The 24,051-nt window shown below is 38.1% G+C and overlaps 1 protein-coding gene across 4 annotated transcripts in view; it reads left to right on the forward strand.

The window, feature by feature from the left end:
* FNDC3B (fibronectin type III domain containing 3B) overlaps positions 1-24,051 on the forward strand; it is a 295,959-nt gene that overhangs the window by 264,357 nt on the left and 7,551 nt on the right. For all 4 annotated transcript variants that reach the window (XM_025046052.1, XM_006910837.3, XM_015588553.2 and 1 more), the window contains exons 23-25: positions 3,572-3,784; positions 17,296-17,462; positions 19,905-20,032. In XM_025046052.1, coding sequence (XP_024901820.1) covers positions 3,572-3,784; positions 17,296-17,462; positions 19,905-20,032 — 508 coding nt within the window. The remainder of the gene's footprint in view (positions 1-3,571; positions 3,785-17,295; positions 17,463-19,904; positions 20,033-24,051) is intronic.

Genomic DNA, 24,051 nt, shown 5'->3' on the forward strand with positions numbered 1-24,051 from the left:
ATGATTCATTTTTTAAGAAAGATTTTTCTTCTCCAGTTGCAGAAAAATTTCTTACTTTTCAATCATAGAAAACACTCGTGTTAGTACCATAAAGTTAATTTATAAGACTCCTGTTGGGAGGCCGGACGAGTTTATGTTAGTCTTTCAGCGTTATGTTGAGAGACTTGCATTATCTACAAGAGACCTCATGTAGTCTCTAATATAATAGAATCTGGGAAACGTAGGACTCTTCTTTATTGGAATTTTTGCTCTACTTTATCGGAGATGAGTATCTGCTACATTCCAAACTCTGACGCAGATGTAGTCATCCAGTTTTAGATGATTATAACAAGAGCTGTTACAAACATTTGTATATAGGTTTTTGTGTGAACATAAATTTTAATTTCTTAAGAGTAAAGACCAAGAAGTGAGACTGCTAGGTCCTAAAATAAGTATATTTTAAATTTTGTAAGAAATGTCATTAAAAGAAACTTTTCCATGTGACTATACCATTTTGCATCCCCACCAGCAAACTCTAAGAGTTTTAGTTCCTCCTTATCTTTGCCAGCACGGTACTAAGTATTTTTGATTTTAGCCGATTTAGTAGGGAGATAGTGGTATCTCATTACAATTTTAATTCGCATTTTCTAATGACTAATGATGTTAAATATCTTTTTCTGTGCTTACTTGCCATGTGTATATTGTCCTCTTTAGTGGAATGCCTGTTTCAGTCTTTTCCCTGTTTATTAATTGGATTTGTTTTCTTACTGTTGAGTTTTAGAGGTCTTTATGCATTCTGGATACAAGTCATTTGTCAGATATGTAAGCACATATTTTCTTCCAGTCCATAGCTTGTCTTCATTCTCCTAAGAGGCAAAAGTTTTAATTTTTATAAAGTCCAGTTCTTCAGTTTTTTCTTTTATGAGTCATGTTTTTCACATCCTATCTAAAACTCTTTATACTTAATTTTAGGTAACAAGTATTTTCTCCTGTTTTCTTCTTAGAAGTTTTATATTTTACATTTAGATGTCTGGTCCATTATGAGTTAAGTTTAGAATATGAGGTTTAGATTGAGATTTATTTTTTTCCCTATCCAATTCTTTCAATGCCATTTGTTTAAAAGACGATTCTTTCTCCATTGAATTACTTTTGCATATTTGTCAAAAATCAATCGGTCATATTTGTATGGATCTTTTTCTGGGGTCTCTATTCTATTCTATTGATCTGTGTGTCTGTCTCTTTACCAGTACCACACTATCTTGATTACTGTAGCTGTATAGTCCTAAATCAGGTAGTGTGATTCTCCCAACTTTATTATTATTTTTCAAATTCTTGTTAGCAATTTTAGTTCCTTTACCTTTAGAATCAGTTTATCTATATCTACCCAGAAGAATCCTGCTGAGATTTTATTAGAATTGCCTTATATCTATATCTAAATTGGGGGAGAATTGACTTTTTTTTTCTGTGTGGATTCTAATTCACAAACACAGTATATCTCTGTTTAGGTCTTCTTTAATATTTTCATCAGTGTCTTGTAGTTTCAATTTTATTTCTTTTTTTCCCCCATATCTCTATGCCTTTCTCGTCCCCGACTATTTAGGACTTGTAGTGCATGGTGTCGAATGGGAGTGGTGAGAATAGATATCCTTGCCTTGTTCCCAATCTTAAAGAGAAATCATTTAGTCTTTCACCATTAAGTATAATGTTAGTAGTAGTAGTAGTAGTAGGTATTTCTATAGATGCCCTTTTTGGGTTAAAGAAGTGCCCATCTATCCCTAGAGTGCTGAGAATTTTTATTTTAAATAGATGTTAGAGTTCACCATATGCTTTTTCTGTGTCAATTGATATTATGTGATTTTTTTTCTTCTTTAGGCTGTTAATATGATGGAATTGGCTAAGGACTAGGGAATGAGAGAATGTAGAAAAGAAAAAAAGAGGAATGGGGGATTTCCCTCTTCACTCTGAACATTTAGAAACCACTTTCTGTCTTTGAGCCAGATTCTGTCAATGCAAACGTCTGCCCCTGGATTTCAGGCTACATTGAGTTCAGTCTGAGAGACAATGGAGGGAAAAATGGTACACTCACTGCTGTTTGGTGATATTTCAAATTCTTGCCCAAATTCTCCAGCTACCATTTATTTTTCAGAGTTCTTGAATTGCTCCATTTATTATGTTCAGGTTTAATAGCTTCGTTCAGTGGGAGAGACAAGGTGGAGTGTACACACTCTCTCTCACTTGGGAATAATCTTTCTTTTTCTTCTTAACAGTCTATATTACTATATTAACTTGCTGAATTATGTAACCTTTAAATTTGAAGAATTAAGGCTAATTTGAGGTCACAGGATGAATTTAACTATGGTAATACTTAAATGACATTTTTTTGTTTATAAGCAATAATTGTAAATGAGAAGTGCATAAACCTAAATTATAAGAACATTCTAAACTGATTTATTTCCTAAGAATTCATCTCTTTCACTATTTTTTTTATTATCATGTGTTTTAAAACACTTTCAAATTCAAATCAAATTTAAATGTGGCACCGCACTGCCCAGTCATCTAAGTAAGATGACTGTGTACCTAGCAAGGAGTGTGGGTGGAGGCCTAGTAACAGAGATGGAGGAGATGCAGGCCTGGGGATGGTTTTAAGTGGGTGAAGCTGTGGAAATGTCTGAGGCTACGGAGAGCACTACCCACAGTGTCCAAGAAGTGGAGGAGGAAGGCCTCTGCAGGCATGTGCAGGCAGCCAACTGCCAAGAGAAAGTGAGCTGCAGTAACATTGAGTCACTGTAGGAAGAAGTATTGAGGATGAGGATGGAGCTGTGCTATCAATGTGTTGTGTGATGACCTTGGAGAACTATTTCAGTTAACTAGTAAGGAAATAGAAGAAGAAGGAAAACAGAAAGAATAATAGGATATTATTTTTATATACATTTTAACTATTTCATTTTAAAATCCTAGACCATGAGGACAATGTTAATATAATAGATCTTTATTACCCATAACACCTCACATAATAAACATCCAGTTAAGATTTTTGCACATCTCCATGGCATCTTGTTACCAGCAGTCTGCACACTTAGCTCCGGGTATGGACTAGCAGAGATTATTGGGGGAAGCTCGAGAAATGGGGAGGAGAAATGCCCTGTTGAAGAGCTGTTGTCCTTTGCTTTTGAACTATGAAAGAGACTAATTTGTTTTTTAGTTCGTTTACTCTTTATAGCCACTTACTTCCAAAACCAAATTTGAGGCAGCTAAAGGGTGGCTAAAACAAAAAATAAAAGAATGCCTTTAGAATTGTCTTTGCTCAGACAACAGCTTTTTTTTTTTTTTTTAAATTAATTAATGATATCTTGAGATATCTAAGGGATATCTTGTTAATGTGCTTTAATTTTTGGTGTTTGTTGGATGGATAGTATAATCTGTCCTCCAAGCTGCCCAGTTCTCTATTTGTCTTAATAACTTTAATTTGTTTTTCTTTATTCCGTGATATTGTTTTAGGGGCAAGTAAGAAATACTCCACACAATGTTTATTTCAAATGAGAAATCACTGCTTCTTAAATCTGCAATGTTTGTATTTTTTTCCTTTTTCCAGGATCAGAATTCAGGCCATAAATGAAATTGGAGCTGGACCATTTAGTCAGTTGCTTAAAGCAAAAACTCGGCCGTTACCACCCTTGCCTCCTAGGCTTGAATGTGCTGCAGCCGGGCCTCAGAGTCTGAAGCTGAAATGGGGAGACAGTAACGCCAAGACACATGCTGCTGATGACATGGTGTACACTCTACAGCTGGAGGACAGAAACAAGAGGTGAGTTCGGGGTGGGGGTGCGTGGGAAAATTGTATGGCTTTGGCTTAGGCTTTAGGATAAAACGCTACTTGTTTATTCGTCCTCTAAAACACTTCTGCTTTGTTGAAAGATTTCTTGCATTTTTATACCCAAAGTTATACCTTCTATTCTCCCTTTGGAATAACTAAACAAATATTCTGAAGATCCTGATTTCCTTGCATGTGATAATATATGTGTTTGTTTTTTTCTTTCATAAAACCAGATAATGGAGGGAAATTATCTAAAAAGAAAATTGTCAAATTCAAGTCTACGTGATGTAATACCATTATATTAGTCACGAGTGCAGAAGGAAATAAGACTCAGAGATGTTATCTCTTTAAATATTCAGTAACCATCAGGACAAACATGTTTACCAATCTGAAATAGCTGTGGTGACATACAGATGGGGATAGTACTCTGTAACTATGGGCAATGCAATATCAAATTAACCAGCGCAAATAGGTGATTCTTCATAAGACTCCATGCCCAGGAAACACTCTTGGCCACAGAAATCAAATCCAGCCTTTCGTATAGTATTTATTTAACATAACTTCATTTCCTCTGAAAATGGCCAGTCATAAGATAGGCAACTGAACTGTATTTAAAAATAATTCAAATGTAGAGTAAAAGTTAATGATGACAGAATGTTCTGTTACCAAAAGGCCAAATCAGAGAATCAGATGAAGGAGGTGGGATCACTATAAAACCAAGATAGCCCGTTGGAATGGACACATGCTACTACGTCCTTATGGCATACCTACTGAAGCACAAAACCAGTGTTAGTGTAGAAGTATTTCTGTTTTCCCATTTATGCACTGTAATATCGTGTTCCTTTACACGGGGAACTGGGTTTAGGTGCACAGAAAGCCCCGTCCAATCTCCGCTTCAGACTTTAGAGTATTTTGATTCATCTCAGTGCTTTGGAGTCCTGCTGTGTGGACAGTACTATTTGAGGTGGGCCTGAAATGGCTCAAGAAAAAAAACAAGGCCCTACCTCCGGGAGCATAATATCAATCCATGAATTATCATAGGACATTTGTGTCATTGAAAAAAAGAGTCCTGGGAGTATGGAGGAGGCAGACATAGGGGAAAATCAGTCTGGGAGTTTGAAGAAAATAAAGACCATTTGGTTGCAAAGATCAGGCATGGCTTTTTGAAACAAGTGACATTGAACTTGACTTTGAAGGACCTGTCAAACCCAGTAGTTTGACTACAGAAGAACAAAAATGCGATTACCCTACTGGAAACTAGTCCTGGTATAGAAAGCACAGGTAGGTTCATTAGAAGTTAATGCATACTCACTCATTGACAATATCGTTCATCTATCAAGGCACATCTTTGTGCCTTTGGATACATTTTCATAGCCTCATTATTTTACTGGCATGGGACTCCTCTGGGCTGGCAAGAATAGAAATTCTGGACTAACAAATCAAGATAATGTTTAAAGCTAGTATTGGGGGAAATTTGTAAACAAGCCTTTATGTTTTTTTCTTGGGCTTTTGGCCTCCATTGGTGTTAGGGCCTTCCTTGAAGAATGCCTTCTAAATGTACTGTTTTAGAAAAATCGAAGCCCAGACACAAAGTTGGTGGCAAAATTGAAGTCAGAGATGTTGCCTCCTGACTCCCTGTACAGTTGCCTCAACTGTTAACCCACAAGAATGTGGGGAAAGTGACAGCTCTGCACCAAACCAGCCGACCCCATCATGCTGCAGTGCTGCCCTGTGTGGGATATCTGCCTGAGATGCCCCAGAAGGAGAACTGTACTGATGCTCAGCACAAAAGCTCCATGAGCACTGGTCCAAATGAATGTGTTGTCATGAGACAGAAAATAGTGCAGAATCTGGTAATCAATACATGTTCTTTCCTCAAAAAAAAAAAAACAAACAAAAAAAACACTCAAAACTGGCCTTGTTAATCATATAAATGACATGCCTAAATTTAAATGGCAACTTAAGAAAAACTTACTATTAGGAACAGTATTTTTCTTAATTTTCTGAGCTATAGTCCAAATTTATCTTTTTTAAATTAGATTTGTCAGTGCTCTTAGAAAGTTATTAAAGCAATGGCAAAATAGAGCATAATAAATTCCCATTCTATTTGTGGAATAATTTTCCTGAGTTTAATAAGATGAAACTTGGCCTAATTTGAGTTTGAAAATGACCTTCCTTAGTGTCTTGAAACTGAACTTTTGTAGTGAATGGCCTCTTGAATCCAAGCATTTAACTTTGGACTTGACTTATGAGGATCGGGAAGAAATCATTTCAGTTGGATCCAGAATAATATTTATTATTAGCATAGTCTTTGTCAGTTCTATCCCTTGGAGGTCCTTTAGGACTTGGTTTGTTCAGTTGAAGGGGACAGTGTCTTCAGAGTGGCACCTGTCTTTTTCATTGAACTTATTTTGCTAGAATGGATTCTAGTCGTGAGTTTTGGAACAAGTGCACATATTCTTTAGCATATGCATTGATTTCAATAACTGCTGACAAGTTCTTATTATGGATGTGGCAAAAAAGAACCAGATGTAGATTTAATTGTGATTTTTAATCAATCCTACTCATCATTCACTGTGGGCATTTGAAAGTAGAGCTGCTGATGTCTGAGTTGTACAGCTGTCCGTAGTCAGCTATGCAAGTAATCTGAGTCTTAAAACATTTTGCAACAGAAGCACAATGAAAACTAATAACTCCATGCTTGGTAATTGTCAGATTAAAAAGTTGAGTCGATTTTGACTGCTAAACTATTGGTCTTTTTCTTCATCCATAAAATAGAGTTTGGACTAGAAGATGAACTCTTGAGATCCTTACCACCTTTTTCACCTTAAAGCAACGATGTTGTATGTAGATCATTTGTAAGCTAAATCCTTTACAAAGAAAAGTCTCTTATAAATGATTATGGCTTGTTATCTCCTTTTTCATATTTTAGCTTCTGCTTTTAACAAGTAAAAATAGTAAAAAAGATACTAACTTTACTTAAGAGTCCAGAATGCCTTAGGTTTTATATCTGTGATGTATTGGTTTGTTATGTTTCTTTATATACCTCTCAATCAAAAAAGCTGAAATGACCCAGAGATTTTAAGTATAATGTTTGGCCAAAAATATTTCAAATTTTATAAAAATAACTTCTATTTATTAAGCACCTACAGAGTATCGGACATTGAGAGCTTTTGTCTACATTACTTAGTTCTTGAATAAAAAGTGAAATATTTCCTATGATGATAGGATTTCTGCCAAAGCCTTCCACCATCTAGGTGAAAAAAATATATTGCTTTTGGTAAATTGACTTGATTTTAACTTATGATTATTAGGAGTTTTATACATGCAAAGAAAGAAACTATGCTTAAGTACTGGATAGACAAAGATGACCAAGGTAAATTCCTGCCCTTCAGGAGTTCACGTGGTGTGGGGGATAAGTAGAAGAGACAGATACATTCAAGCAAATCTGGATGGAAGAAGGCTTTCTCAAATTGACAATATCACAGAGTGTTGTGGGAGGAAAGAAGAATGGTATCTATTGTGAGCCGGTTGGGTTGGGCTGGGTTGAGTTGGGTTGTCTTAAAGGATCCTAATCTTACGATCTCATGCAAAAGAGCTTTAGGATTGAGTCTAGTGGTAAGGACTCAGGACTGGACGGAAATCAAGGATGCAGTCTCCAAAGCACAGAAATGGGCCCTAGGTCTTTCTCCAAGTAAATGATGCCTCTTTCTATTCTGGTACTTTTACAAATGTCTCTTCTTAAGTTTGGAGCTATTGCATGTCAATAGCAAGGATCCCAAAAGGGCATCTTTCCTAAATCCCTGCCTCAAACTAAATCAACCTAGAATTCATCTGGAGCACTTGGACTTGCTATGGTGAACATTTTCCCCCTTGAACCTGACATTTGTTTCCATGTATTCAAGCTTTTGACCCACGGATTCCTAGTCTAAGGTCACTGGCTACATATTAATGTGACAGCTTCAAAGCCCTACTTTATATTTACAGGACTAAGTTTATCCCTAGCAATTAGATTATGATCTCTCAATCATAAATTTTTTCTTAAATTACTATGATGTGCTAGGTCTTATGAGGTATGTGGCCTACCTATAAGGAGCTTATCTTTCTGAGAAAACAAATTAATCTGAAACAATGAGTAGATAGCAGAAGAGAATATTTAACTTCAACAGAAAAATTAAAATTATATTAGTTTGGCCATAGAGCAATTACCAGTATTATTCTTAGCAGATCTAATACAGATCTGAATGTCTTTGGTTCCTGTGTATGCAAAAATATACATATACCCAAAGTAAACATTTTCATAATGCTGCTTTAACCTAATACAGGGTTTACAATAACAAAGTCAGCTCATGCATTTTAAGATTGTAACGCCTTACTGATGATTTTGAAGATGCATTTGTCTGTGTTATTGAAATGAAATGTCATGCTGCCCTAACAGAATTTTGAGTTGTTACTGAACCTCATCCTGACCCGCATGGGTCCATGTTCCCGATAATTGTACACAGCACTGAGGCAAGAGGAACTAAAGTTCCAGGAATACATTTGTGGTTAATCTGTTGTTCAGGTTTAGTCAGACAGCCAGTGTATTTTAAAATAAGGCTCCAGCAAAATGAGGACGGGGAAGAGGGCTCTCATAGAGTGGATAATTTACCACTTGCTCTCCATTTAACTCGGCATTTGTGCCATGACACTTTTCCTTTCAACTGGCAAAATTGGAGGTGCTTTGTAATATGTACAATATGACTGCCCATTTGCTGTTAGAGAGGGACAGAAAACAATCTGCATAAGTAAGCCCTGAAAAAATACACACAAGGCAACTTATAAAGGTGGCCAGGGTGTATAAGCACTGTGGGGTGAGTGAACTTCCTTAATGTATGCCTAGTGCAGAACAAACTCCTGCTTATATTTCTCAGAGCATATTGCTGAATTAAATAGCTCAGGGCCACAAGAGACCCTCAGGATTAATTTCCTTTGCTTCTCTGGAATAGTCCCCGATTCACATGATCACCCTTGTTAGATGGCATTTTGATATTGCCTTTAGTCACTAGAAGGCAATTGTTGTTCTTAACCAGAGTGTCAAATCTTTTATAATCCCAGATCTCTTAGTGAGTTTCTAGATGACGAGACGTATGTCCCTGCTTTAGTTTCTCCCTCTACTAAATGGAGCTATTGATGCCCATCTCCAATCCCTGATAAATAGAAAAAAGCATTTCTGTTTCTTAGAAAAAAGAGCATAAAAATTCAGCCTGCAAATAAAAATAAAGACTATTGCCAGCTTAGTTGATTTCAGGATAAGATGTTTAGACACAAAGGCAAGAGATGGTAAATGAACTTTTTGAGATCTTATTGGACCAGAAGTAGAATTCAGATTACGTTTTTTTCTTTTATTTGAAAATGGAATTGGGATAGCATTTTCCTCACCATTTTTCCTAAATCAGGTAAGATTGAGGCAAAGCCACTAAAAAAGAAGTAGGCAAACAGAAAGAGTGGAATTGGAAGACTGGGAAGAGTATCCTTAAAAATGAGATTCACCGCGTATATTTGAAAGCAGAGTAGAAGAATGGGAAGCTTCGAGGTTCTTGGGTAGTGTTTAGAGATTCTAGTCATCTCTTTTTAATATATCAATAATTTAAGTACAGTTTGAACGAAAAAAAATTGAAAGTAGGAATTTTATTCTACCTAAAGAATTCCATCAGTAGCTATAGTGACATTTTATTTCTTAGAAAAAGAGCATAACCACAAAGTATGACAGCCTCATCACTCGCAAGCCAAAAGGTCCAAATGCAGCTGGGGACAGGAAATTAACTCTTTTTCTCATTGGTCTTTTGGAAATCACTCTTGGTACCTGTGTGCCCAGTCTGCAAACAGGGACTCTCATTAATGTCAAAACCAGTTTAGGAAATGTACGCTCCCTGCCTCAGGTGTCCCCACATGATGCCATCTGCTTCTGCATAGACATGACAGGACTTGGTGTTCTTCATGAAGTGAGGGCACGTACTATTCATACCCGTTTTGAACATCCTCCATTCCTAAACATTACTAATGTAGGAAATTTACACACACCATGAAGTTCAGGAAAACTAAAAAAATAAAGGCAATGACATGTCGTCATTAAGGAATATAGTTGTACTGACCTTACTAACAGCTGTTGATTTGTGATATTGTGAAACATGTTTTGAAATGTGCCATTTGCAGCCTTTAGTAGAATACAGGCCATTTTAGGTCAGTAGATTGGATTGTTTTGAGGAGTTGATATTAATGGGCTGCCGTTAGTTTGTAATGGCGACAGGATTATGGTATAGCACAAAAACCTTAGCATTATCTCTTATTCTACTGCAAATTTAAGTTGTAAGCGATCCAGAACATCTTTTGAATCTATCTTTTGAAACAAACCTGTTTTAAAGAAATACATTTTAAACATCTTTATTTTTTTTCTCTAAAATGATTTACAATAAACGTTTAAAGATGTAACATGTCTAAATTTCTTCCTTCAGTTGTACTTTAGCGCAAAAAAGTCATCTTTCAGAATGTTAAAGCCTAAAATACGGAGGTTAAAAGTATAGCCACCCCCTAGATTTCTTGAAAATGTCAATAATCTTTTGTTTTGCCTTCTTAGTGTATATTTAATAAGGAATTATAGGATTTACTTGGTCCTTTTATTGGGATCTCAGAAAAATTTCTGCCAGATGAACAAGACAGTATTGTCCCAACTGTCTTAAAACTCAGCCTGGGGAGTTATCAGCTCATTCAAGTTCACAGTAAAGGTAACAGACTCCTCACTGTGGCCAAGGTCTTTATACCCACCCCATGGAGTACTCTGACAGGCAAGCAGAGTGAACAGAATCATTTTGTATTTACAGATATATAGAACTTTTTTTTTTTTTTAAATCGCTGATAAATTACCAGCATTAAAACCCATGTGTACTTGTTACCATCAAAGTGTTTAGTTTCAAGAAGACGTTACAGTCAACAATGAAGCAAGTCAGAAGCAGAACCATAAAAGAATTCATTTATACTGTAAACTTACAGTGACCCAACCAACCTTCTGCCTTGTTTATATTTTTCTTCCAAGTAAATATTTTTTGTGTGCAATAGCATTTATCTCCATTTTTCCTTTCCCTAAGTAAAAATCCCTAAATTTCCATTAAAGGAGTGCACTTACGGAGGACCCAGTGCTCTCATCTCCATCTGTTTTCAACAGCAGTTCTTGGCCTGGGTTCCCTGGGACAGGGAGGATGGTATTCACATGCACAGCTTTCTTTCCAGCTCAGGAAAGCCTAAGGGAATGTCAGTTAGGATGCATTCTGAGGACATCCTTCAGGCTGCTGCAGCCTTGACAAACAGGGTAAATCATTCATAATCTTTGGTGCTCTCTTATTAATAACAAGTACTAGGCATCTCGTAATGGGTTCTTCCTGCATTATCCCATTTGATCACAACAGCCTCCTAAGAGGTAGGCATTATGATCATACCCATTTACAGAGGAGGGAACAACTTACCTGGCTCTGGAGCCCAAATCACCATTCAGTTGAACCTGAACTCAAACTTAAGTCTGCTGACTAAAAGATTGTTATTACCCACTGTACTTTGAGTCCTTGTGTCAATGGGGGTTGGGGGCAGCACAACAGTGGAGCCCCACAGGTGTTACCACACCTGTCCTCTTTGTCTTCACCGGAGCCCTGGGTTGTCGGCTGATGCCTCCAAAGGTTACATGGCCATGGATAACAGGAGTGAAGATGGAGTGGAAGACCCCTCAGAGGCACTGCCAGTGTGGGTCCAGGGTGACCTTTAAAGAGTTGTGATACCACAGGAAGTCCCTGCGGCTACATATGCCTTAGCCTGAACTGATAGTAAAATTACTCACTGACTTTATCGAGCATATTCTGCATTCCAGGAACCATGCCACCTGTTACACATATATTTCATTAGCACAGGAGCAGTAATGTAATAAAAATAACAGACTGAACATTTTGTTTTCACTCCTTGGTCACCAAATTAGATTAACTCATTTCGGGAGGGAGCTATATGTCTACCACAGGCCATAAGAGACGTTGCAGAACATCACAAATTCAGATGGACCCGTTCCTGCTAGGATGTAGACCTGGTAATGGCCCTAGTGACCTGGAGAGAGGCCTGTGTGGCAGGAGTTGAGAGCCACAGCGGTCCTCAGGGTACATTAGCCTCACCTGAATCCTGAGAAGTGATCTGTGGCACCCATGGGACAGAGCCTAGAGCCACTAGGTACCATGTATTGAACTCTTACTATGTGTTGAGCTCAGTTCTGGGCTTTTTACCCACATTTTCGGATTTGACTCTTGAAACAACCCATGAGGTGGATACTGTCCCTGTTTGCTTAACAGGAGTGAATGTTTTGACAATAAGGGTCAGAGCTGAGATTTGTGTCCAGTCTTCTTGGGTCCAATTCCCTCTGCTTCCCTTGAGGGGAGAAGGGAAAGGTGGTCTAGTCTTTACCAGGCAGCACAGACGAGGGAGAGTGGCCTAGGGGAAAGCACATCTCTCCCCACACCCACCCTCAGAAATCAAGGGATTGAGGTCTCTTGAACGAGAGGTTGTTCTTTACTACTGTCTTTTGCGAGTCAGGCACCCCAGCTGTCCTATGTCCTCTTCATTCCCAGTTGATTTATTCTTGTTCTGGGATCTCCCTTCCCCCAGGCTTGGACGACACACGCCAAGGTAGTAGGGATCAGGGCCTTCAAGACAACACTCCTGTCAGCGTCTGGGTGTGACTCAGGTCCCGGGGCCTGTGGTGCATGAACATGTGGGGTCTAAGCACTGACCCTGGGTATGCTAAATATAAGAAGGAGGGAGAGGTGTCAGAAAAGCCGGAGGGCTGCTCTCCTCTTCATGGCAAAGCCATGCTCTAAGCTCAGAGTGCTTGGTTGCATTTGAAATACAGAATCTTCAATCATGTGCCTTAGGACCTGTAGCACGTTTAATTCTATCACCAAAGGCCTCTGGCTTATTAATGAATTTTAAAACAGAGTTGGTCTTTAAAAACAAACAGATTTGGAGAGAAATATTAAGTTGGTCTTTGTAAAACAAATATTTGATGAATATTTTTAATCTCTCTCCCAGTGGTTCTAGCCACAGGGTGTGCTAACCTTCAGAGCCTCCTAGAGAGGCCACTGTGCAACTGGTATAAATCACTGGCTGTGAGAAAGAAGATTCTTTCTTCTCCTGCCTCTTGGAATGATGGAAAATAATTACAGAATTGGAGTAAAAGAGGGAATGTATCCTTTTTTATGTCGGCTTGCCTGCTTTTTATTTTGTTTTGGTTGGTCTTTATTGTTTGAAACAGAAGTTTCTGTCAGCATGTACAAAAAGGAATTCAGGATCAAGGACATTTATTTGAGGCCTACTCTGCATAGGGACTTTTACATGAGCTATCAATTTGACTTCTACCAGCCTGGCGAGGGAGGTGCGCTTGCCCAGCTGTCACCGACAGGTCCCAGTGCAAGAGAGTAAACAGTCTTAAACAGCCTCGCTGATGGAACCCCCAAGCTGGTGGCTGAGGCTTGGGCTCTAGGGCAGCCTCTCTCACGATGCAGCTGACTTTCCGCCCAGGAGAAAAGTCAGTGATGAGGATGGTGTCTCAGAAAGGAGAATGGAGTTTCTTCTTTAAAATCCTGTCTTCTCAGCATTGTAAAGTAATTATAAGTAACACATACTGAGTGATTATTATATATCAGGACTATTCTAAGCACTTTTCTTTCATGAACCTATTTAAACCTCACAACATCTCTATGAGGTAGGTTCTGTCATTATCCTTACTGCACAGAGGAGAAAACTGAGGTCTGAAGAGGCTAAATAAGTTGCTGGTGTCTCATGGTCTGCAGTGCCAGTTACAGAACCCTCATTTACAGAGAGCGCATCAAGAACCCAGACAGATGTAGAAGAAACACACAACCAGTGTTACCCCTTAGGTTTTTCAAAATTAAAACCCTTAAAATTAGACTCAATGCCAAACTGGCTGTTGTCCTATGAAGATTATATTTTCAGAAACCTAAAATTGAGAGGTAAGAGCATATAAAAGATTTTGTTCCCTAATTGATAAACTGATTCATATGTAGAGTTTAACTAGAGTCTATGTACTTGTGCATTTAATAAATTTCTTTGTTAAAACAGTAATATAACATAAAATTAGAAATAACTGTGATAAATGATTTCTATATTATAAAAAGCATTAATACCAAGTCTTTCTCATCTTTCACTCCACAATCTCATTCTTACAGTTCTCTTTCTGCTCCTAGGTTTTTACTTCCTTAACCCGTTTTCTTCCATTTCCCAAGAATACTCACTGACGACTACAGCATTTATCCCAAGATAACTTGTGGATTACACTCCCTAACCTTATCCCCAAAGTTTGCCATGAAATATCTCTCTTTTATTATTATTTTCACATTGCTCTAGTATATCGATAGTCTTTGGAAACAAATGACATCTTTCTATTTACAGCATTCTGTTTTTAGTAGTGGTGTTTCCATTTACAAAATATAGTTAATTCTCGATCGCTGAAAATGTCAAATCTTAGAAAATGTCACATTCCTATGCGTGATGTTAACATCGTTCTTGAACAGTTGTTACCCGAAGATTCATTTGCTGATTCCGATATGTATACATTTCTGTTACATTAGGATTAGAGACAAATTCTGCTTAGAAATAAGTCCAAGAACAGTTTTTATATTTTATTTTTACATTGAAAACCAGTCAGATTTGCTTCAGCCTCAAAGAGCATGTTTATGTAAAATTAAATTAACTCTGACAGCGAGCTGCACTTTTTCTAAATGGGAAATGGATTAAGAAGGAGGAGGGAAGGGGAAACTTTTTTAAAGTGAGAGAAGGATGAACTTTTAAACAGCGTGCAGACTTGCTGTCTCTGTCTGTAATGTCTCTCTGTGGAGTGAGACGACTGGGGAGGGTCCTCAGAAGACTGGGCACAACGGCCTTGTACATTCTCATGTCCTTCTGACCTTGGGCCTATACGTCCACCTTAAGACATAGGCCCAAGAAAACCCAGTAAATCTGTTTCTCTTGGTGGGCACTTAGTGTAAGATCGACACTGTTGATACTTGGCTATCTTGGAACATTAATCCCACAACTCTTAGGGTTCCTGATGTCTTGCCTTTCCATCCCCATGCCCCTTGCACGCAGGAGAGAGCCTGTGTCGGGCCCATCATCATCTTCTCTGTACTTGGTTAATTATATGACATAGGAATTCGCCACCATCTGTTTTAGCTATTTCCATACACATTTTGAGAACAAAATAAGAGAACTCTTTCCTCTTCCCCTACCCCAGAATTTCTTCCCATGCCTTTTCTGGGAGGAGGAAGGTCAGACAAAGCAGTGATGGCTTTTATCAGAGCAGCAAGCAGATCATGATTTATTATCGCCAGAGCAGACAGCAGACAGTACACTAAATTAAAGGACCAATGGTTAGTGACATGCTTATTCTCCTACTGACAGGTATATTGAACTTATTTTCAAAAGGAAATACTCTCTTTAGAGCAAGGCACGACAGGGAAACAGTGCTGTTTTAGTCTTCTCTAAACTCCTTTAAAAAACAGGCTTTATTGTAAGTTTGTAATGACGTTTTAGTTCTTAAACCATGACTTCCATTTTGTGGTATAATTAAGGGCAATTACTCCAGTTAGAGATTCTGGTCCAGGTGAGGCTGAGTTAATAAATTGCTGTTTGCCTCTAGCATTAGCAAGGGTATTTTCATTAAGGTGGTGGTGTGTCAAGAGCACTACATAGGTTGCCATGGTATTTGTGAGTTTCACCCTGGACTCTGGCTTTCTCTGAAAATAAAAATGTTTAGCCTTCAGTAAAAGGTGCTTCCTTACAGAGCAAAGCAGAAGGAACACTTAATAGGTGAAATGACTGTGGCTCAGAAACCCAATTGCAACGGCTGATGAAAGCATGGATATTTTAAAATAAGTATTGACTCACAGGTTTTGTTTTAAAAAGGAGGGGGGTCGTTTAATCTATATCCATCCATGCATCCATCCATCCTTCCATCCATCAGGACTATTCCTCTAGCACATAGAAAAGCTTCTGCTTTCCTTCAGAAAACCCTGCCCACACACAGGACCAAGTAACCCACAGGGATTAAGTCTTATTCAGCTTTGAAGCCACAGAGCCTAGCACACAGCAGATGTTCAAAAAATGTTTGCTAAATGAATGCATAAATTTTGCTTACCCCTTAGGCCACATCAGCCTAAGAGTCAGACATTATGAATTGTGATTCTATCACTGACCTAGTTCTAGTAGTAGCAAAGAGTGGATTGTCCTCAAATGCTGTAACAAAGCACTAGAAACTGGAAGAACCATGTGGCCAATGTAGGAATAAGGCATTGTGGTTGGATTAACTTATATAGTGGTTCTCAAAGTGGCCCCGGACCAATAAGATTCAGATCCTGAATCTACTAAAGATCCTGGATAAGGTAGGAGTCCCAACCCCCAGTTTATGGACTGGTATACTGGTCGGTGCCCTGTTAGGAACCAGGGCCACCTCAGATCATCAGGCATTAGATTCTCATAGGAGCACCGGTCCCTGGTGCCAAAAAGGTTGGAGACTACAGATTATGAAAAATTATGCTGTTTCCAAAATTTTACAGTTAACTATGAAAAAAATGATGATAGTATATTATCGTTATAAGTAATTCAGTTTCATTGTGAAAATATTAATTTTTCAAGACCCTGGAGGAAAAGAGTTGAAATGTAAGGCCTTGTTTTGTTTTCATTTTTGTTTTTTTAATCTCATGGCTTATATGCTATGTCTCATGGAAATATTAATTAGCAGAGAAGTATAAATATTTTGTCCTGGTTCAGAAGCTGCTGGTCTAAACTATGTCAGCCCACCTATGAGGTTTTTTTGTTGTTATTTTGATTGCTCGATTCTGAGCAAATTTTTTTTTTTTTTTCCTTTTTACGTATCTCAAAGATTTATAATTCTAACTGTCTTCTTACTAGTTTGAGAAAAGAGTTTTGAAACCTCGTGGGAAAATAAAGGTTAAAATTTAGGAGTTTTATAGTTAAACTTCAGTTATTTAGAAAACTCAGGTGAAGAGGACATTCTATTTCCCAGTTGCCCATTTGACATTAACTTCATTGCCTAGTACATAATAGAAGGCAGGTTAACAGTATCAGATTATATAGATACAACTAAAAAATTTATTTATAAATAAAAGCATGAACAACTGATATTTCTAGAACTTATAGCATAATTAAAAGGATCTCATTCTAAGCTTTATATGTGCCTGTTTGTTTTTCTTTTATGTAAAGATATCTCAGACATTAAACTATAACATAGCAACTGATTGATTATTCATTCAGACTGTATGACATTGGTCCGTGCTGCCTGTCTTTGAAGGGGGTGGGCAGCAACATTGGCCTAATCTGTTCCACTGGTTTGTATCATCATTAATTTCTTGTCAGTAATAAAAGTTCAGGTGGCTAATGGATTCTGCTCCTTCCTCTAGGTTTATTTCCATTTACAGAGGACCCAGCCATACCTACAAGGTCCAAAGACTGACAGAATTCACGTGCTACTCCTTCCGAATCCAGGCAGCAAGCGAGGCTGGGGAAGGGCCCTTCTCAGAAACCTACACCTTCAGCACAACCAAGAGCGTTCCCCCCACCATCAAAGGTTCGTGGGCAGTGTGTTCTGGTACTCCTCTGTGAGAGTGAGGAAACGCCGGAGCTCAGAGCAAAGTTCTGGCTTTGAGTAAACTCTTCTAATAGTTCTAATATCAGCAAGATAGAATCAAAAGAACTATCTAAAAGAGAAGGGAGATGGATGTGGGGGGCGGGGGAATGAAAGTCCTAAGAAGATAAAGCCTACCAGTAAAGACTTTTCTCAATGATTATTAAAGACTTTTCTTAAATGATTATTGCAAATAATCAAAGAAACAAACCAGAGTGACAAACTTTAGTTAGAAGGGTGAATTTCTGTTGTAGCACTTAGGACAGTAACCACAGAAGTTTTGAAAATTTCCCTTCCCGAAGATATTCAGGAGGAGCAGAGGTTGGTATTCATCTTTGAATGACCTTGGAGCCTAGAGATAAGAGACTGATTAGGCAACTGCAGCAGCCTGTCCCCTTGGCCCTCAGCTCTCACTGTGGGGAGACGCCTGTGGCAAGCTGCAGCAGTGGCCCGTTCTCCCTGAGTATTCATCTTGAGGTTTGTGTGTGACTGAGTCACTCTGTGCCCCTTTCATAGGATCAGGGAGTGAGCAAAAGCAGCTCTGCCCAGGCTCTCTCCACCGGATCTCCTGAGCACTCTTCTCCCATTTCCAACCACAGCATCATGGCTTCTGCACAGCTGCTCTCAAGGCAGGGGCGACAGCCACAGGGTGAGGCTGGCTCAGCCTTTCTCCCCCAGCCTCAGGCCTAGGCCCAGCTCCCTCACGGACTCCTGAGCTGTGCCCCTACTCACCCCAGTAGTGTGATTCCTGTGAAGGTCCGTACTCCTGTCTTTGAAGGGAGTGGGCAGCACTGGTAGCTCTATAAAGCTGCCCAGAATGACCCCGAGGCTGATGGATAGATAAGCAGCCCACTGGACCCAGGTTTTCTGTGGGTAAAAGTGAGGGTGTGCTATCGTACTTGGGTGGCTAGGGTTGTGAGTACAACCTGTACAAAAGATCCTATATGTGAGTGGCCCAAGGAGCAAGGCCATTTGACTCACTACTTCCACGTGGAAGAGCTATATGTCGGCCACCACCAGAGCAGAGTTCATTATGAGAGGGTGAGGGGACTCCAGGACCTAGGTCAGTGTCTGGCTTGAATCCTGTGAAGGTTTGTTTCCCATAGTTTCTTGCAGGGCACTTTATGGTAAATGCCTTTTCCCTCAGCAGTCCAGAAACTCTTTGACAATTGTTTTTTCATGTGTCTAAGAAACTAGTATAAATGGATGGACACATGCAAGGCGTTGCTGGGTCACTTGGACAGTCAGTGCCCCAGCCCTTTGCTACAGCTTTGCCTTTCAGCATTAACAGAAGAGATTCCTGAACACGCTGTGCCAATAGGTGTGTTATGGCGAGGAAGGTTTGCCAGTTTACCAGTTAGCAAACTTAAAGGGCCTTTCTGTCACCAACTTTGCCTCTCAAAGTGTGTCTGTTAGCGGAAATTCATTTTGTGGAAGACAAAACACTGAATTGATGGCATTTGTGTTTCATGGTGCATTTACTTTAGGACAGTTTCCTCACACTGCCACATGATCAAGTCTCCTTCCTTTTCCCCTTAGATTCAGAAAAGTGCTGTCTTAAGCGGGAGGTCTCTTTAGTCTGATCAGATTCCTTACTTATTTTTTTTTTCATAAATTACTTGGTGTTTTGGCCAACTAATTCCAACTTTTTTTTTTTTTTTAACGAAAACCTTTATTTTTCTGAAGCACTATTGTACAGAATTATAAGTAGAAACAATTATCTCTAAAGAATTAATTTCATATAATTAGAAATTAAAGAATAAAGAGGTTCAGAGAGCAGTTACACATTCGAGTTACAAAATAATAAACTAAAAAATATACAGTAACTTAATTTTAAAGGCTTTCAATGCTGTCCTTTCTCTGAGACTTACCTCACATGTCACTGCTCCTCAAATCTTCCTTAGACTCTCACACAGACTTGGCATTTCCTTCTCTGTGACTCCATAACATTATACTTGTACTTCTCACTTTAATCTGCTTTATGTTTCTTTTTTGTACTTGTCTCATACCTTATTCTCCCCTTTCCTCAGATCTTAATTTCCTTGAAAGCAGGTTTTATTGTACCTATTTTTGCTTTCCCCAAGGTACCTGGCTCAGAGCCTAATCGTAGAAGGTTCTCAGCGGCTATTGAAAAAATAACCAAAATTCAGTCCAGGCCTAACAGTTATTAATAGGATAATGAACAAAGAATTTTTCACCAAGTGACTTGCTAGTCAAGGAATATCTTCTCCGTCTAAAGGTTACCTTGCTGGTTGTATAGCGGGCTGGGCAAATAAACTCCCCTCTCAGGGCAGGTGCAAACTCTTACACTCTCTAATATTATCAAAATGTTGACTTAATGTGATGCTTTTATTTTGAGCTTAGATATATGGATTTGTATTTCAGCACCTCGAGTAACACAGTTGGAAGGAAATTCATGTGAAATTTTATGGGAGACGGTACCACCAATGAAAGGCGACCCTGTCACCTACGTTCTGCAGGTATTGGTTGGAAGAGAATCTGAGTACAAACAGGTGAGAACCAGTGTGCGTGACACATGTGTGGCTTATCAGAGTCAGATTTGCTCCTTGCCCCTGCCTATTGCCGTGACTAGTGGGCTACATTTTTCTTAAAAATCAATTGTAGAAACTGTTTAACATGCACTAATTACCTAGTGCTTTAGGGTATGTAAGCCCTGGTGTATGTTTTATTTTGTATGTGGTGGTATTCATCTTAAATTTTCAGTTCTCAAGCATAATCTTGTCTTTTATAGAGTTTTAAGTACTGTGTTTGTATTTGATATTGGCAGTGATGTTTGCAAATATCAAACTATATATAATTGAAAACTAAACTATAGAGGGGAAGTAGTCTCAAGCTGACCACTGAAGCCTATGTCCTGTCTGCCTTTTTAATGGTAGTTATAACAGAAGGATAAGGAATATGACCTATTGACTCTTGAGGCCTGTGTTTCAGAATCTCTGGGCTACTGCTTGTCACCCCGTTAAAAGTAGGTTGTGATTCAGTAGGTCTGGGGTAAGGGTTCAAGCTCCCAGGTGATGATGGTGTTGCTGGTCCATGGACCATAATTGAGTAGCAAAGCAAGGCTGTACAGATCACATGACAAACCCATGCAAGAGAAAATGTAATTGGAATATGGACAGATGAAGAATTTTATTATTTTTCATATCCCTTTTGATCCTTGATTTTTCCAAAGCCACCACACATTATCAAGCACTGGCGATTAAAGATTAGATACTCTGTAAGTTTCTGTAATGTTCTCAGGAACTTAATAACTATTTATGTGAAATCAGGATATAACACCATTACTCCATTAGGAAAGCTGAGGCCCATTCCTTATCAGCACTTTTAATAGAAGCATCCATTTGTATCAAACTCAGAAAGCTGAAGATAAATGGCCGCCTGTCTTCTGAAACATTAACATAATTTGTGAAGAATTCTTTATTAAGTTCTCGAGGCTCCAGATACACAAAACAACTAGAAAATAATTTGAGTCAGTCTTTGTTAAATTGCTGATTGATGATCCTTATAATAATCATTGCAAATAAAATGTATAAAAATTAATCAAAGAAAATTTTGGTACATTTTACTGTACTTAATTATGAAGTGTCAGATAAAAGTGAATTGTTTTAAGCACATTTTTGCAAAAACTGTATTTTAACTATGACATCCACCAGTATTGAATAACGTCAGTGGATGATGTCACCAGTTTCCATCATTCCTCTTAAATATAAGTAAGAAAATTATTGTTTCCTTTCACTTTCAATCTCATCCTGTACAATATATCCCATTTCAAAGTAAATAATTTTACATGTGTAATCATTTCAGCTTACCAAAAAGATATGGTTGCTTTCAGGGTCTCAGCTCAGATAGCAGAGTTCCATAACAATGTAAAAATGTTTAAAAGACAAAGTGTTACAAAATTTCACAACATATTACTTGACGCTTAACAATAATTCATTTACCAACAATACATTCATTGCGCATTCATCCCATCCTTTTCCATCTGTTCTTGGGGAAAATGTTCTCAAAGCACAGCGATCACTGTTTTATATTTAAAAAGCAGCATTATTTGGTCAGAATCCATACATGTTAGGCATTGCCAAATATAGATAAATCCATTTATTAATCTAGATTTTATTGAGACATTGGCTGTTTTGAACCAGCTATTTGTTTAATGTTATATATTTAGGCCAATGGAAATATAAATACTAATATAATATGCAATCCCATATACGCCTCCAAATATATTTTTTGTAAACAGTTACAAACAAGAGTTTCTTGTTAAATTAGGTGAAAACACAGTACTACAGGGTAGGCTCAGTAGATAGGAGTTAGCGTTCTTCACATAACCATTTCTTCCCTACATTTACCAAGAAATGATTAAGGTGGGTAGTGGTACATGAAAAGCCACAGTTGAGTCAGGGACAATTTGTACTGAGTTTTTTTGTTTCTCCCTATTCAATAAGCATTAAGTTAAACATGATGTTTTTGAGTACTTCATTCACTTGTTCTGGACACAAGATAGGGAATGAAAGCTATTTATATTATGTGTACAGAGTAATGGTTAAAATAATTATAGTCCAGAGATAACAGGCTTTGAATTCATAGAAGCAAAGCAAAAGAAAATGAGAGGTAATCATTGCTGAGCATAGCCCACCACAGTTATAGGTTCTCAGGGAGCACTGTGTATACAGTCACAGCAGTAATCAGACTGGATCAGTAATATATGGGCTGTGTTACTCATTTTTATTTTCTCAGGACTGGCATGTAGCTAGGCACTCAGTAAATGTTTCTTACCTGCATGAAAGAGGCAGTTTCAAAGGAACAGGATTACTTATTTATACTTACAGTGGTGATAAAACTTCTGTGTAGGGGTTTGTTTAGAAGTGATATTTAGAAGTGAAAAAAATCACTTGTAATAGTACGGTGTCCTTCTGCTCCCCAAGCTTATTTTTATAGCAACATATGGCAAGCACCAAGGCCTTTTTTGTAGTTTTGTTTGAAACATTGACTTTACCTTTGCCTTGGTTCTGTTCTAGCCAATTCACCTCTTTTGTTCAGTTATCATGCTGTGGGGTGAGTAGCTGGTTTTAATTATGAAACCATCTATTGACTTAAAGTATTAAATCTTAAAATTTTACTCTGCATTAGGATGCATGCATTTATTGATTTGACTTTTCTGCCACGTAAATATTCTAAGCACAAGCCTTTTTCAAGAAGCTTAAACTTTGCAGCGTTATAAAGCATTCTTGAAAATAATGAAAATTGTATGCATATGCAGGTGACCAATTTTTTTTGCACAAGATATAACAGTTTAGTACATATAGAAAAATGATAGTCATATCCCTGTTTAGAAAGCAATCATTTTTATAAAAATATTTCAATGTAAACGTTGAGGTGAGAAAAAGGTAGCAAATTGCAAGAAATTAACAATTAGGAGGCAGAATTTGTGACATATTAATATTCTTGATGCTTATATTTGTTGCATTAAGAAGACCTTTGAAGCATCTGAAAACATAGAGCTCCATATTTAATTTGATGGCATCTCTGTATAAATATGTTTCTATTTAGTATCGCTTTTAGATATAGTACTGGACGTATATTGATTCTTAATGGTATCACATAAGGTACTGTGAGAAGAGAACTTCTCTGGAAAGAACTATTTTAAAGTCTCAGACCCTACATATTTTTTAATGGCTTTCAATTTAATTCTCTAACAGAAGCTAAACAGTGAGGCTATGACTGTCTCATTACACATTTTTTTGTTTTCCATGGATCAGATCCAAAGAAAAATAAAAATAGATCAAGAGGGAGATATTTAAAAGCCGTCATTTATTTTACTGATTAGGGTTTTTTGTTTATTTGTTTGTTTGTTTATTTGTTTAGGTTTACAGGTCCCTTTAAGCATCTGACAGAGGTCATGACCCCTTATACTGGAAAAATTTTTATGCATACATTCATTTAAAATTTGATATGAAACAAATCTATATTCAATTTCATGGAGTCCAGGTATAGGAACCATGTTTATGGAAAACCTGCTGGTTCTTTGAACTGTGAGAGATACCTGGCATATAGCAACAGCATAGGCAGTGCTCTCAGTGTATAAGCCCATCGAGGTGAAACCAGCACGTCCCCAAGAAGCAGTTCAGTAACTACCCTTGCCTGCCCTCTTTGGCTCAGAGACACAATGCCTGCCCAGCCTTGCACCCTCTACAGAGGACACCTGCAAGCTAGTGATTCCCTCTTGAGCTGGGGGTGGGGTTGAAGGAGTGAGAGGTCAGGTGTGCTTCCCATAGTCACATGGTATTGGAGGAGTTAATTCACCTTGCTGAGCCTCCGCTGTCTTGTAAAAGTGGGGACACTAATCCTGTAACTCAGGATTACTGCAAAAATCAGATCCTTTCAGTCATGAGAAGGTGCTGTGTAAATGACCACACTGTGCAGTTATATCTCCCTTTCTAATTTTTGGGAGAGGGGTGACATCAGTAAAGACATTACAGACACTTGTCCAGATACAAGCCTCCAATGATCT

This window comes from Pteropus alecto, unplaced genomic scaffold (genome assembly GCF_000325575.1).
Source record: "Pteropus alecto unplaced genomic scaffold, ASM32557v1 scaffold33, whole genome shotgun sequence".
In the NCBI taxonomy this organism is placed as follows: domain Eukaryota; kingdom Metazoa; phylum Chordata; class Mammalia; order Chiroptera; family Pteropodidae; genus Pteropus; species Pteropus alecto.